Source organism: Syzygium oleosum, unplaced genomic scaffold (assembly GCF_021117445.2).
Source record: "Syzygium oleosum isolate NSW1041296 unplaced genomic scaffold, Sole_v2.1 Sole_v2.18, whole genome shotgun sequence".
Lineage (NCBI taxonomy): Eukaryota > Viridiplantae > Streptophyta > Magnoliopsida > Myrtales > Myrtaceae > Syzygium > Syzygium oleosum.
In genome coordinates, this window is record NW_026607502.1 from 6,716,036 (window position 1) to 6,728,543 (window position 12,508).

The 12,508-nt window shown below is 41.3% G+C and overlaps 2 protein-coding genes across 3 annotated transcripts; one reads left to right on the forward strand and one right to left on the reverse strand.

Moving 5' to 3' along the window:
• Positions 1-1,837: 1,837 nt before the first annotated feature.
• On the reverse strand, positions 1,838-2,763 carry LOC115662968 (putative germin-like protein 2-1). The gene is made up of 2 exons (XM_056319495.1): positions 2,652-2,763; positions 1,838-2,373 (listed from the first exon to the last, which is right to left on the reverse strand). The coding sequence occupies exons 1-2, from the start codon at positions 2,761-2,763 to the stop codon at positions 1,838-1,840; spliced, it is 648 nt and encodes a 215-aa protein (XP_056175470.1).
• A 3,750-nt stretch (positions 2,764-6,513) lies between these two features.
• On the forward strand, positions 6,514-11,811 carry LOC115668872 (pentatricopeptide repeat-containing protein At3g23020). Of its 2 annotated transcripts, XM_056319760.1 has the most exons (3): positions 6,514-9,371; positions 11,174-11,247; positions 11,398-11,811. In XM_056319760.1, the coding sequence occupies exon 1, from the start codon at positions 6,541-6,543 to the stop codon at positions 9,118-9,120; it is 2,580 nt and encodes an 859-aa protein (XP_056175735.1). In that variant the 5' UTR covers positions 6,514-6,540; the 3' UTR covers positions 9,121-9,371; positions 11,174-11,247; positions 11,398-11,811. The 2 variants fall into 2 exon arrangements, with proteins under 2 accessions (XP_056175735.1, XP_056175734.1); XM_056319759.1 differs by having other exon boundaries at positions 11,174-11,811.
• The last annotated feature ends 697 nt before the right edge of the window (positions 11,812-12,508 follow it).

The following is a 12,508-nucleotide window of genomic DNA, read 5'->3' on the forward strand; positions in this document are numbered from 1 at the left end:
ACTTGTAGTTGTAGGAACCACAATGTTGGGCTGAGAGCTTAACCCAGCCATTTGACCGTAGTAGAAGTAGCTTTGAAGAAGAGGAAAAATGCGAATTTGGTTTTGAGAGGAATTATTCGTAGACCTTTGGAAAAGATGAGTTGGAAAGATGAATGGTGATGAAGGAAGAGTAAGAGAACACAGGCCTTGAATACATCAGAAATGGACTGTACAGATCAGGCTATTTGAAAAATGGGCGCTCCGAAATTAGCCCAAGAAATCCCACTCAAAAGAACAGTCACGGTTAATGCAGAAATCAAGGGTCACGATGGTTGTTAATTACACCACCATCGACGATTAAGAGCAAATGTTGATATAACTTACCACTGCACACCTAATATAAAAAATCTCGGAGTAGAAATAAAAGTTGATGCGATTAGCTACCTCATTAAGGAAATAAGGTAATAAGGTGGTATACTATATGCATATGTATTTTAGAGCTCCTTCATCAAAGGTATTTGGAAAACATAGGTATAATTCATGGGGTCGCCATGGATTGCTGTTGCATATACAGCTCCCGTTGTAGCTACTACTCCATTCAAAGCACTTCCTTTTATTTTCACCCTATTTCGAAACCAATTTGACATCTTGGTTTCCTTTGTGTTTTGCATGAATCCCCAGAACGAAAAGGGAAAATAAGTAGAAACCATTTATTCTTGACCTGTAGGGCTACCACAACAAGACTAAAAGTGGGGGGGAAAGTGATTGAAATGGTTTTAACTAACCAATGGACTCCTGGCATGTCTTCCCCTAAGGTGACGACGGTTCAAGTTCACGACCCGACGGGAAGACCCATTGGAACCAATATGACATCTTGGCTTCCTTTGTGTTTTGCATGAATCCCCCGAACGAAAAGGGAAAATAAGTAGAAACCATTTACTCTCGACCTATTGGGCTACCACAACAATACTAAAAGTGGGAGGGAAGTGATTGAGACAGTTTTAACTAACCAATGGACTCTTGACATGTCTTCCCCTAAGGTGATGGTTCAAGTTCACGACCCGACGAGAAGATCCATCAGAACATGATTTCAGGGTTCGAGCTGTAGATAGCACTTGACAAGACACATTAGGATCACCACATTCAAAGAGAGAATGGTGGGACCACTATCTGAAACACTGGACATACATTGGTCCTTGAGGTCGGTCCGAACGCCACTTATTGAGCCATCTCATCCATTTGTCACCCAAAGATCCCCACTTGTCAAGCATTACCCTATAGCCCGTTAAAGCAATAGCCTTTAAATTGTGGTTCAAGCACACGGGTAAATGGCTAGTCATTTTTCATCTGCTTAATTAATTCTCTCAAAACTCTCTTTCTCACACACACACACACAAACACTAACTTGAGAGTCGAAGGACCGATCCGGATATCCTAACGCCTTAACCCGATTTTCATGGTGTAGGTCAATTTCAGGTGAAAAGCTCCGGCTAAGTTCGCACTTCCCAAGTATAATAGCTGTGAACGACTTTGTGCATGAATCTTTGATCATTATACCGCGACAAATAACATATTACACTAATCTTAGGAAGAAGTCCTAGCATCCCTAACATGCCTCTTCATATATTCAAGTGTCCCATGTTTAAGCAGACATTCTACACTATGGGCACAGCATCAGAACCTTAGAAAACGAACTAAGACAAGCCACTCGAACCAATAATATGAATTGATGCGGACACTGAAAAACATACAAGTATATCTTCTTAATTAACCAGAGACACACAATATATATATAAAAGCCAACAATTTTTGTCACATCTTCTCCAAGCAAACTAAACACAAGAACATAAATCATTCACTAGAATTTCGCTTCGATCTGCTCAACTATGGCCTTATCCACCTGGAAAGCCTTGGCGAGAACATCAGTGGCGATGAGCGGAGTCGACCCGAAGACGGTATCTGGAACCAGAACCACACCCGGGTTCTGGCTGCTGAGGCTGGAGAACGAGAAGGCGTTCCCGTAGCCCACATTCTGTTGGAAGTGAATGAGTCCCTCGGGGAACACGAACACGTCACCCTTCTCGAGAACCTTGGTGATCAGCTTGTTGTTGGGGTTCGATGTGACGAAGCCGACGAGCAGCGTCCCTTCAATGACCACCAAAATCTCGGAGGCTCGGGGGTGTGTGTGCAGTGAGACGACACCCCATGGGGCATAGTCAATCCTTACCAAGGAGATGCCGAGAGTGTTGAGCCCGGGTATCTGTCCAACTGTGGCCGGCATAATCGCCGAGCCTTGCGGGTTCAACACATTGCCTGGCATGTCGAGCCCGGACAAAGAGAAATTGTCGGCGGTCACAAGCTTGGGGTCCAAGCAAGCAACACCATTAACCAGTACTGCTCACAAACAAAAAAATAAGAATAAATATAAGAAAACGTCAGTAAACATGTCCAGAAGATAACTAGAACTATTTAACAATTATTCATACCATTAGTTCAGACATCCGTGCTTGAACATGATTCACACTTCTTTTAATAGTTAACTTTTTCTCTTGTTATAAGTTTAAAATACCCTGTTCAACCTGGCCAGATTCCTTAATAAACCAGTTTTCGTAAATCAAACGTACAAAAATTAAGCAGATGTAGAACGAGAATATGGTAGAGATGGTGCTAACCTTGGCTATTGGGATCTGCAACACAGAAATCTTGCAACGGCGCGGGATCAGAGGCCACCGCAAGGGTGCATGCGACGGCGAGGATGCAACAAAGGAGAGTGTTCCTCGCCATATCTAGAACTTCCTTTTTATAGGAAGATGATGAAAAACTCTGCTTAAGTTAGCACTTTGCAGGAGTCGGATGTGAAGCAAAATGATACTCAACTTCCCTATTTATAAGCCTCACGTACCGTTGGCTAAGTACCGAAGAGATGGGAGAGGAGAACGATTCTTGTCGTGTTTTAAAGGAACAAGGAGGAGTCACAAACATATGTTTCGAGTTTCAATTCCGGACATAGTTATCTGCTGAAAGCTCGTACTATAAATCAACAAAGACGACATGGATCACTTTCGTGCGAGATTCATTATAAAACATCCCCAGCTTTCTCGGATAGCGATCCGGAATGGTGCGTCGGCTTTAAGACGGCGCCGGTTGGATGAGCGGACCGGGGGTTAAGGCATCGCTATTCGACATAGAATATGTGTTAGTTTGTTGCAAAAGAAACATCTGTCTAAAATTCCGAAGAGGTTGACTTAATTAATGGAAGAAAGAAAAAACATTTAGTCAGACTATATCCGTTGGCTGCCTGATGTATCCTTTGTGACTGAGATATATATTTATAGATGGCATCGTCCAGGTGTAAGTTCCTCCCTGTTTCCTTAAAAAGGGTCGAGCCGGTGAAGAAAAGCCCATACAAATATTTTTTTTAGTTTGAGTGGGCTTTCTAGTTGATAAGGTTTCCTTATATGAGTTTCCTACTTTATATACAATATTGTGTATATAAGAGATGGAATTCTACTAGGTAGGGGTGAGCATAGTTCGAGTGGGCGGTTCGATTCCCAACCTGAAATCGGAAATCGCCCACCAAAGACCGATTCCGAAAAATTAAAATCGAGAACTACCTATTAGTTTTATGGATCTACCCGGGAACCAAACCGCAGGTCCGATCCGGTTCCGGTTCCCGAGTGGGTCTATAGAATTGATCCCCAATTCCTACAAAATTGCATTCATCAATTAATATTATGGCGAACCTAGATTCTATGTGAGTACTTCTTTGCAAGGGAAAATGTAAGAATAATAAAGAAATTTACATGAGGGTCTTGCTATCAAACACGAAATGATATTATGATTTTAGGATGAATGCTCCCATTTGAACATTTGGTTCAATTTCTTGCTTATCATTTGACATGAAATGATACCATGATTTTAAGATGAATGCTCCCATTTTTTTAAATATACACACACACACACACACACACATACCTGTCTGCGAGTGGGTAGTTCCATGCTTGGAACCAGGAACTAGACCGGTACTCATTGGTTCCAATAAATTGGAACTGAAAACCGGACCGGTCTCCATGGGAACTGCCGGTTCCGAGCCCGTCAAGTCTAGTTCCTGATGGTTTTCGGCTCCTTTGCACACCCTTGCTAGGTTATCACACTAAAGCAAAACAAGATGAGAGATGGGACTTTCTCTTGTGAATTTTGTTAGTGAGTACTTTGTGAAAGATTAGGAGATGACACTTGTAAGTTTGTCTTGGGTGCAATTTAGGGTTGGGAAAAACTCAAGAGATTGAGCAATTATGAACTCTATATTCTCCAGATTCATAGTGAATTTTTTGGCGGCTGGCTCTTCCGGTAAAGTAGATATTAACACTCGAAACGAACCATGTAAATTTCTGGTGTCTTTGTTGTTCTTTGCCGATTTCTCTGATAATTTCTTCTTCTCACGCTAGACTTAATTTTCAAGATCCATTAGTTTGTGCGCTACTTTCATGACAAGAAGGAATGAGAGTTGTATTCAGAGAACTAATGAAAGCCTTTATTGAAGAACTTGTCGACATCTCACGTTTTACTTAGTTTGATAGACACTCTTACTACTGAAAAACCGATTAAAAGCATGTATACAAAGAATTGACATTTGAAAGATTAACCAAATTTGTTTTACTACTAAATAATTGAATTATTAAATGATCAGAAAAAATTATTGATAAAAACACTCATTTTACGAAGAAAACATATGGTAATATGTGGAAAGATAGGAATATTTCAAGACCTAAGATCTAGGAATGTTGTTGTTAGATAGAAAGGATTCAAATTTTAATATCAAAGCATATGAGTGATTGTAAAGAACTATTATTAACTTACGTATTTGCACATGGATTCAATATTTGTAAAATAAGTAATTTTGGATGGAAAAATAATTGAGATAAAAAAAAAGAGGTCGTCTTTGCTATGTAAAATAATATCGATAAGGTTACTTGAAATTTCAATTCGGTTGATTTTCATACATAGATACGTGCTGCTCATACATCATCGCCCATTGCTGCTGCTTCCGATGGTGGCCGAGGCTTTAGCTGTGACGGCAGCGGTTGGCATCTAGCGGAAGTTGCATCTATAAGGTGAAAATTACTTTTTGCATGATCGATGGGTTTACGCTTTGGTTTGGCTCAATCTCATGTAGGGGTGTGCAAACGGAACCACCAGAACCGGGAACCGCCCGGACCGGACCGGACCGACACTATTTGGGCGGTTCTAAGGGGTGCCGGTCCGGTTCCCGGTTCCTAAAAGTGGAACCGGTGTCAGCGATGCAGTTCCGGTTGCCCAAGGGGAACCGGACCGGACCGGACCGACATATTTTTTCTTCAAAAAATTAATAAAATGTAAACTAAATCCTAAGTGAACTTTATTGATATAAATTCTTTGATAAAAATTAGTAAAATGTGAACTAAACTCTAAGTGAACTTCATTGATATAAATTCATTGATAAAAATTAGTAAAATGTGAACTAAACCCTAAGTATTTGACAAAAAAAAAACTAAATCCTAAGTGAGCGGTCCACGGTTCCCAAAATTGGGAACCGGTTCTCCCGGTCCTGTTCCCGGTTCCACTCGGAATCGAACCGGACCGAGAACCGATCACCCCTAATCTCATGCATAGGAGCTCCTACCCCTATCATTGATGTTACCAATTGCATGTAGTGAACTCGCTAATGAAGAAAGGAAGACCTTCCAGGCAAGGTGGACAGGGGAATATAAAGATATATGTCTTTTGGAATACCCTCTTACTTTAACAATGAATCCAATTCGAGCATGACCCGACTCCCAGAATAGCAATTTTGAGAAAAAATGGAATTGACTTTCATGGCTTTCTTCACGAAATTGCTGCGTGCATAAGTTGAATGTGAATATTTAAACCCGACCAAATTATTTTAGGAAATAATCCAGTCACATCGTGAACTTGTCTTTTTTCTTTAATACATGGAAAAGTTCACTTTTCATTCTAATTAATATTGACAAAGTCTTTATAGTTTTTTAGTACCTTATAAAAATATAAAAGGACTCGTGTCAATGTCCACCTGTATAACAATCATTAATAGGGAAATGTAGAAAAATATAACTATTTTAAATGGGTTGGACGGGTCGGTTCTCGGGTCACATTAATCGATCCCGAGCCAGGCCCATTTATCAATCGTATCAAACGGGCATCCACGATTATGCATGACAAGATCATGACTAACATAACCTCGAAACATCCGATTTCATATCGCATTCGTTTCGTGGCGTCGTGCCCCCCATCATCATCATGAGTTAAGCCTCCCTAACTTGAGGTAGCATGTCGAGGAGGGAAGAGCTCACCTGTTTATCTAATAACCGGAGATCGGAGGAGCACACCGCGACAAATTCGATTTTCAAGCGGCAAATTGGTAATATCTTAAAACTTGAGGGGGCCCAAATGTAAATTTCTAATTCTCCCGCGGTCCCACCTGAAAATAAAAATCTACGAGCGATAACTCTCTTCAATAAACTTTTCGGTCGGAATTTGGTTCTGCCTTGGTACTGGGAAAACATGCTTGCGAAGCTCGACGCCAAATGCTTCCACGTCCTCGGTGCTCCGACGACGCCTCCGGACGTGACGATCTCGGTCGCCGCCCCTCAGGGCAAGGCGAAACCGGTCGAGCGGCAAAGGGAGTGCAGGGTTCCCGGAAAACCCACGGCGACGAAGAGCTTCGGCTGGGTTTGGGAGCAGAAACGCGACGGGGGAAGTCCGGTTCTTGGTGAATTCGGAGCGGAGAAGCAGGGTTTGAGGAAGAATGCGAAATGGGTACGGAGGAGGAATGGCGGGAGTGATGATGGAGCTGTGAATGGAAGAGAGGTCGGGGTCGAAGGTAGTCCGGGTGGTGGGAGCTTTGTGGTGAGGAATGTGCAGACCAAGTGTTCGACGAAATGGGCGGCTTATGGTGGATGCTTACCCGCGATTCTGCGAGCTCTAGATGCTATTGAGGACTTGGATGAGGCTTTCGGGCCGTGGGAAGAGCGGCTCAGCAATAAAGAGAGGACCATAATTTTGAAGGAGCAAACTCGATGGGAGAGAGCTATGGAGATATTTGGATGGTTCAAGAAGAAGGGTTGTTTTGAACTGAATGTGATTCATTATAACATCATCCTCAGGATTCTGGGGAAGGCACTTCAGTGGCGGCATTTGGAGCGTTTGTGGGATGAGATGAATGAGAAAGGGATCGTCCCGATCAACTCGACATATGGTACGCTTATTGATGTTTACAGCAAAGGTGGGCGGAGAGAAGTGGCACTTGTTTGGCTTGGAAAAATGAGCAAGCAAGGGATTGAACCTGACGAGGTGACAATGGGGATTGTCGTCCAAATGTACAAGAAGGGTGGAGAGTTTCACAAGGCTGAGGACTTCTTCAGGAGATGGTCTTTAGGTGAATCTTTAAAGGTGAGAGTTGATAGGACAAGGAGAGAAGGGAAAGTTCCATTGTCTTCTCAAGAGAATGTTTGCTTAAGCTCTCACACATATAACACGTTGATTGATACTTATGGTAAAGCTGGGCAACTTCAAGAAGCATCTGCAACATTCTTGCAGATGCTTAAAGAAGGGATAACACCTACCACAGTTACTTTTAACACAATGATCCACATTAATGGTAACAATGGCCAGTTAAAAGAAGTAGATACACTGATGCAGAAGATGGAGGAGCTCGGTTGTGCACCAGATACAAGAACTTACAATATACTGATTTCAATTTATACTAAGCACGACAATGTTAGAGTGGCTGGAGGTTACTTTAGAAAGATGAAAGACGCCTGCCTTAAACCAGACCTGGTGAGTTATCGCACTCTTCTGTATGCATATTCCATAAGGCAAATGGTTCATGAAGCTGAAGAACTTGTATGTGAAATGGATGAAAGGGATATGGTGATTGATGAATACACACAATCAGCACTTCTTCGGATGTACATAGAAGCTAGGATGCTCGAAAAATCACGGTTATGGTTCAGGCGATTCCATCTTGAAGGGAATATGAGTTCCGAGTGTTATTCAGCCAATATCGATGCATATGGGGAGCGTGGTTATATTTCTGAAGCTGAGAGAGTTTTCCTATGCTGCCAAGAGCAGAGGCGGCAGACAGTTCTTGAGTACAATGTGATGATTAAAGCTTATGGGATAGCAAATAATTATGATAAAGCATGTCAAATTTTTTATAGCATGGAAGGCCAGGGGATATCTCCCGACAAATGTAGCTACAGTTCCATTATACAAATCTTAGCTGCTGCTGATTTTCCATACAGAGGATTACCCTATTTGAGGAAGATGCAGGATATGGGTTTAGTACAGGATTGCATCCCCTATTGTGCTTTGATCTCAAGTTTTGTGAAGGTAGGGCAGTTAGAAATGGCAGAGGGACTTTACAGGGAGATGATTCAGTGTAATATACTACCTGATGTTGTTGTGTATGGTGTCCTAATAAACGCTTGTGCTGATGCCGGAAGTGTTCAGGAAGCTCGTGGTTATGTCAATGCTATGAAAGAATCTGGCTTGACAGGAAATAATGTAATATACAACTCCCTGATCAAACTCTATACCAAAGTTGGTTTATTGAGAGAAGCGGAAGAAACATACAGAATGCTTCAGTTGTCAGAGGTAGGTCCTGATTTTTTCTCGTCGAATTGTATGATTGATCTGTACAGTGAGAGATCTATGGTTGAACAAGCCGAACAGATCTTTGACAGAATGAAGCACAGGGGGGATGCCAATGAGTTTACATATGCAATGATGTTATGCATGTACAAGAGAATAGGAAGATTAGATAAGGCCTTACAAATTGCAAATCAGATGAGAGAATCAGGACTCCTAACAGATCAGTTAAGTTATAACAATGTGCTTGGACTGTACGTGCTAGATGGAAGGGTTAAGGACATGGTTGGAACCTTCAGGGAAATGATGGAAGCTGCAATTCAGCCTGATGATTCTACATTTAGATCACTTAGACACGTTCTAATGAAATATGGAGTTTCAAAGCACGCTGTTGGCAAACTGGAAGTGTTGGCAAAGAAGGATGCTCAACAGGGGTTACGAGCATGGATGTCAGCTGTATCAGCTGTGGTAGACAGCAACTACGACGTCTGATGTGCAGAAGTCTTTGTAAATTTTAGTAACCAAGATTGTGCATAGGTCTCACTTCTATTATGATTTTACCCATGTGATGTCACAGCTTTGGGTTTGACTTTGAGCAAAATCAATGTGCAAATTTGGAGATGACTGGTTGCAGAGGCAGAGGTGACTTAATGTTCCACATAAGACAACCAATCTACAGATCGCAACCTCATAATGGAAAAGCCGATAGCCAGAACAATATGTTGAAATCCTTATGCAGCATGGTGAGTATCATAGACAATAGAAATGTGCCATCGAAATGCCAAATAGCTTTTGCAGCATAGAATCATATTAGTGGGTTCTTGCGTCCAAAACTGTTAAAAACGCCAGTGGATGTTGCCTTTGGATTCTTAGTGAAACTGTTGAATCAAACTATACTCTTAGCTTTTTATTCATAAATAGGAGTCCTGGGTTTTGCACATGCAGAACCTTTTTAGTTTACCAATTCTCAAAAGGCATTGTCTTTTAATATGACAAGTTTTTTCTTTCTTTTCTGATATAATGTTGAGGATTTGCAGGCAGTGACTTGACATGAAAGTCAAGATAAAAGATAGTGGGGTGTATTTGAAATGCATAGCTTTCCTTGTGGATTAGTTCTTTGTGAATTGCTGTCCGTGACATTACTTTTGCATTTGATTCTTTTGATTTCCGCTGTGTTCCAAAATGTCTTTGTTGAAGAATGTCGCTGATTTAAACATGTCTTCAGTATTTTTAAAGCTTGTGCACATAACTAAAAAGCATTATGCCAGGAAATTGTAAATAACACTTTAAAGCTTTGTGTTTGAATGCATATAGTCATATGTAAAACAATCAGATGTACGTTGAAAATTGTAGAATGTTAATTTCTTGAATGATGGTCTTGCTTTAAAAATGTTTTCTTTTTGTATCTCCTTTTTCTTCTGATTTAAACCCTACCTGATGATTGGTGCAGAGGATTTTTTTATTTAAGAACTTGAAAAACTTTTTTTTCTATCTTCATGCCTGCAAGTACAGCTTGCTCAAGAAGCATGGGACAATGTGCTATATTAGATTCCTGATTCTGTTTTTTTAGTTTCCTCAATTGGCTTATGCACACTGTAAAACTTGATATGGGTCTTACTTCTTTGCTAATTGAATTATTTGACTTTACTTTGTTAATCATGTAGTCTGCTGCCTCATAATATTCAGCAGATAGATTGACCTACTGTTCCTGTAACCTTTTTGTGTGTGGCTCTTTTTTTGGCATACTAAATGTACAGTCTCAGATGTTTCCTGCTTCAGATAGTCATGCTGTTGTGATATGAGCTGATACTGCTTTCTTTCTTTTTTTTATAATACATGGAGCCGATACTGCTTAGCACTTTGATTATTACCTGCTACAGGTCTCTTGGGAAAATATCTTTGAACTGTTGAAATGGCAACTATCATGTAGTGAGATTTTACATTGATTGCATTATAATGATTTTACATTGAATTGATGCTACTGGGATTTATAAGTGAGATTTTTAATATTGAAGAGAGAGGAGCATTGTTGTTCCATAATATTTTCTTCAGGGAAGCTCTCTTATCAAAGGACTAAGTGTATAACAGACATGTAATCACTGTGTATGAGGCTTTGCTTACTAGGAGAACATTGCGGAAAAAAGGGAGGTAATGTAGCTCTTTTAGAGGTGAATAACAGGACCGTGTAGGAAAAAATGTGCTTGCATCCTTTAGTTTGGACAATTCTAGTCAAGCTGAGCTGAACACTTGAAATGTTAATGGATTTCAGGCCTACTTTGCTGCTATAATTTTTGTAAATAAGGACAATGTCTTGAAATTTAGATGCATCCAGTTTTTTTGAACTGGTAACTGAAGCTATGTTCTTGCCTCAGGAGACGTGATTCTTTTGGGTAGGTTGTTGTTATTTTGATTCTCAATCGCTTCGACCTTGATTCATAAGATTGATCTTTCTTAATATACCATTAACATCATTGATTTATCCTTTCAAATTTTTTATTTGATAGCTAATTCTTGATCTTGACATTAAGTTTTGAAACTTTGCCAGGGAGAGATCTTTGCAAGTACATCCACCTGAAAGATAAAGGGGTAAACGGTAGCCAGAGGAATCTATCTCAAGAGGTACGAGTACTGAAAGGTTTTTGGGCTGTAAGTAGTAGTTGTATCTTCTCCATGGTTCATTTTCTCTCTGTGAAATTACTATATAAGTTCGATAAGTTGTATATCTGCATGAATTTCCTTTCTTATGTGTTATTTTTCACATCTGAGCAGAAACTCTCCCTTCTGCCACTCTTGCATTGACATAGGAACCCTCGGCAGTACAGAAATATGTGGTCGAGTTTCCGGAGAACTCCTTGTAGGTGGTGAATGGTGATATTGGCTTGTTTTACTGGAAAAATCAAGCCATTCCGTCGAACGACATAGTTTGAAGAATATCAGGCTCTTTTAAGTTTTCGGGTTAGCCATGACAGAGTATTGGACTTATGGGATATAATAAGAACTTAGGGTAGCGCTATTTTATGTGGGAGGCACTCTGGTGGTGCCATCACTGCCATATTGATGGCACTTCACTCACAGTCCGAAAGATAATGGTAGACGAATGTCATCTTGGTTTATCTGGAAGAATTGGTGTTGTGCTGTAAATATACCGTTGTCGTCCTACTCGACTGCAATCTGCTTGATCAATCGTGCCCCTGTGCAACTCCCATAGCATGGTTGCTAGACGTGCTATCAAATGTTTCGCTGTTAGATAAGTTAAAATTTTATTTCGGCCTATCGAATGTAGGCGGACCAAATCTTGCCGTAAGCCCATACGGCTTGATTTCATATTGCAATGTCCCAAGTGGAGAATAAGGGAAAACGCATGAGACGATTGTACTTTAGACTAGGGGTGTCAATGAAACCCGCGCCGGCCCGGCCCGGCCCGACCCTAAAATTTGGGTTATTTTGGGGTCGAGTCTTAATATTATTCGAATATGGCCCTAAAATTTGGGATTTCATTAGGGTTGGGGTAGGGTCGGGCCGACCCATTAACACTCTGGGCCGGCCCACACCTCCCTCTCTCTCTCTCGTCTCTCCCCTTCTCTCTCCTCTCTCTCACTTTCTGCGCACATTTCGTCGGCGATCCTTCGATTTTCCGACACCGATCTCCGCATCTGTCGCCTGGTTTTCGTCTCGCCGGAGCTTGCTCTCTCGCATGAAACTCTGTTCGGAGATCCACGGCGCCTCGTCGTAGCTCGTTCCTCCTCGCTCGTCTCGCTGGAGCGAGCTCGTTCGCTCGCTTGCTCAGATCTCTCCGCTTCCGCCGACACAGTCATGTCCTCCCGAATTCATCTCTCTCTCTCTCGTCTCTGCGAATTGTCTGCAACTAGAGAGAGAGAAA

Excerpts from the sequence above, each read along its gene's own strand:
- LOC115662968 (XM_056319495.1), bottom strand. The coding sequence starts at position 2,763 with ATGGCGAGGAACACTCTCCTTTGTTGCATCCTCGCCGTCGCATGCACC. Across the intron at positions 2,374-2,651 it reads TGCAGATCCCAATAGCCAAG|TACTGGTTAATGGTGTTGCT; the intron begins GTTAGCACCATC and ends GTTTGTGAGCAG.
- LOC115668872 (XM_056319759.1), top strand. The coding sequence starts at position 6,541 with ATGCTTGCGAAGCTCGACGCCAAATGCTTCCACGTCCTCGGTGCTCCG.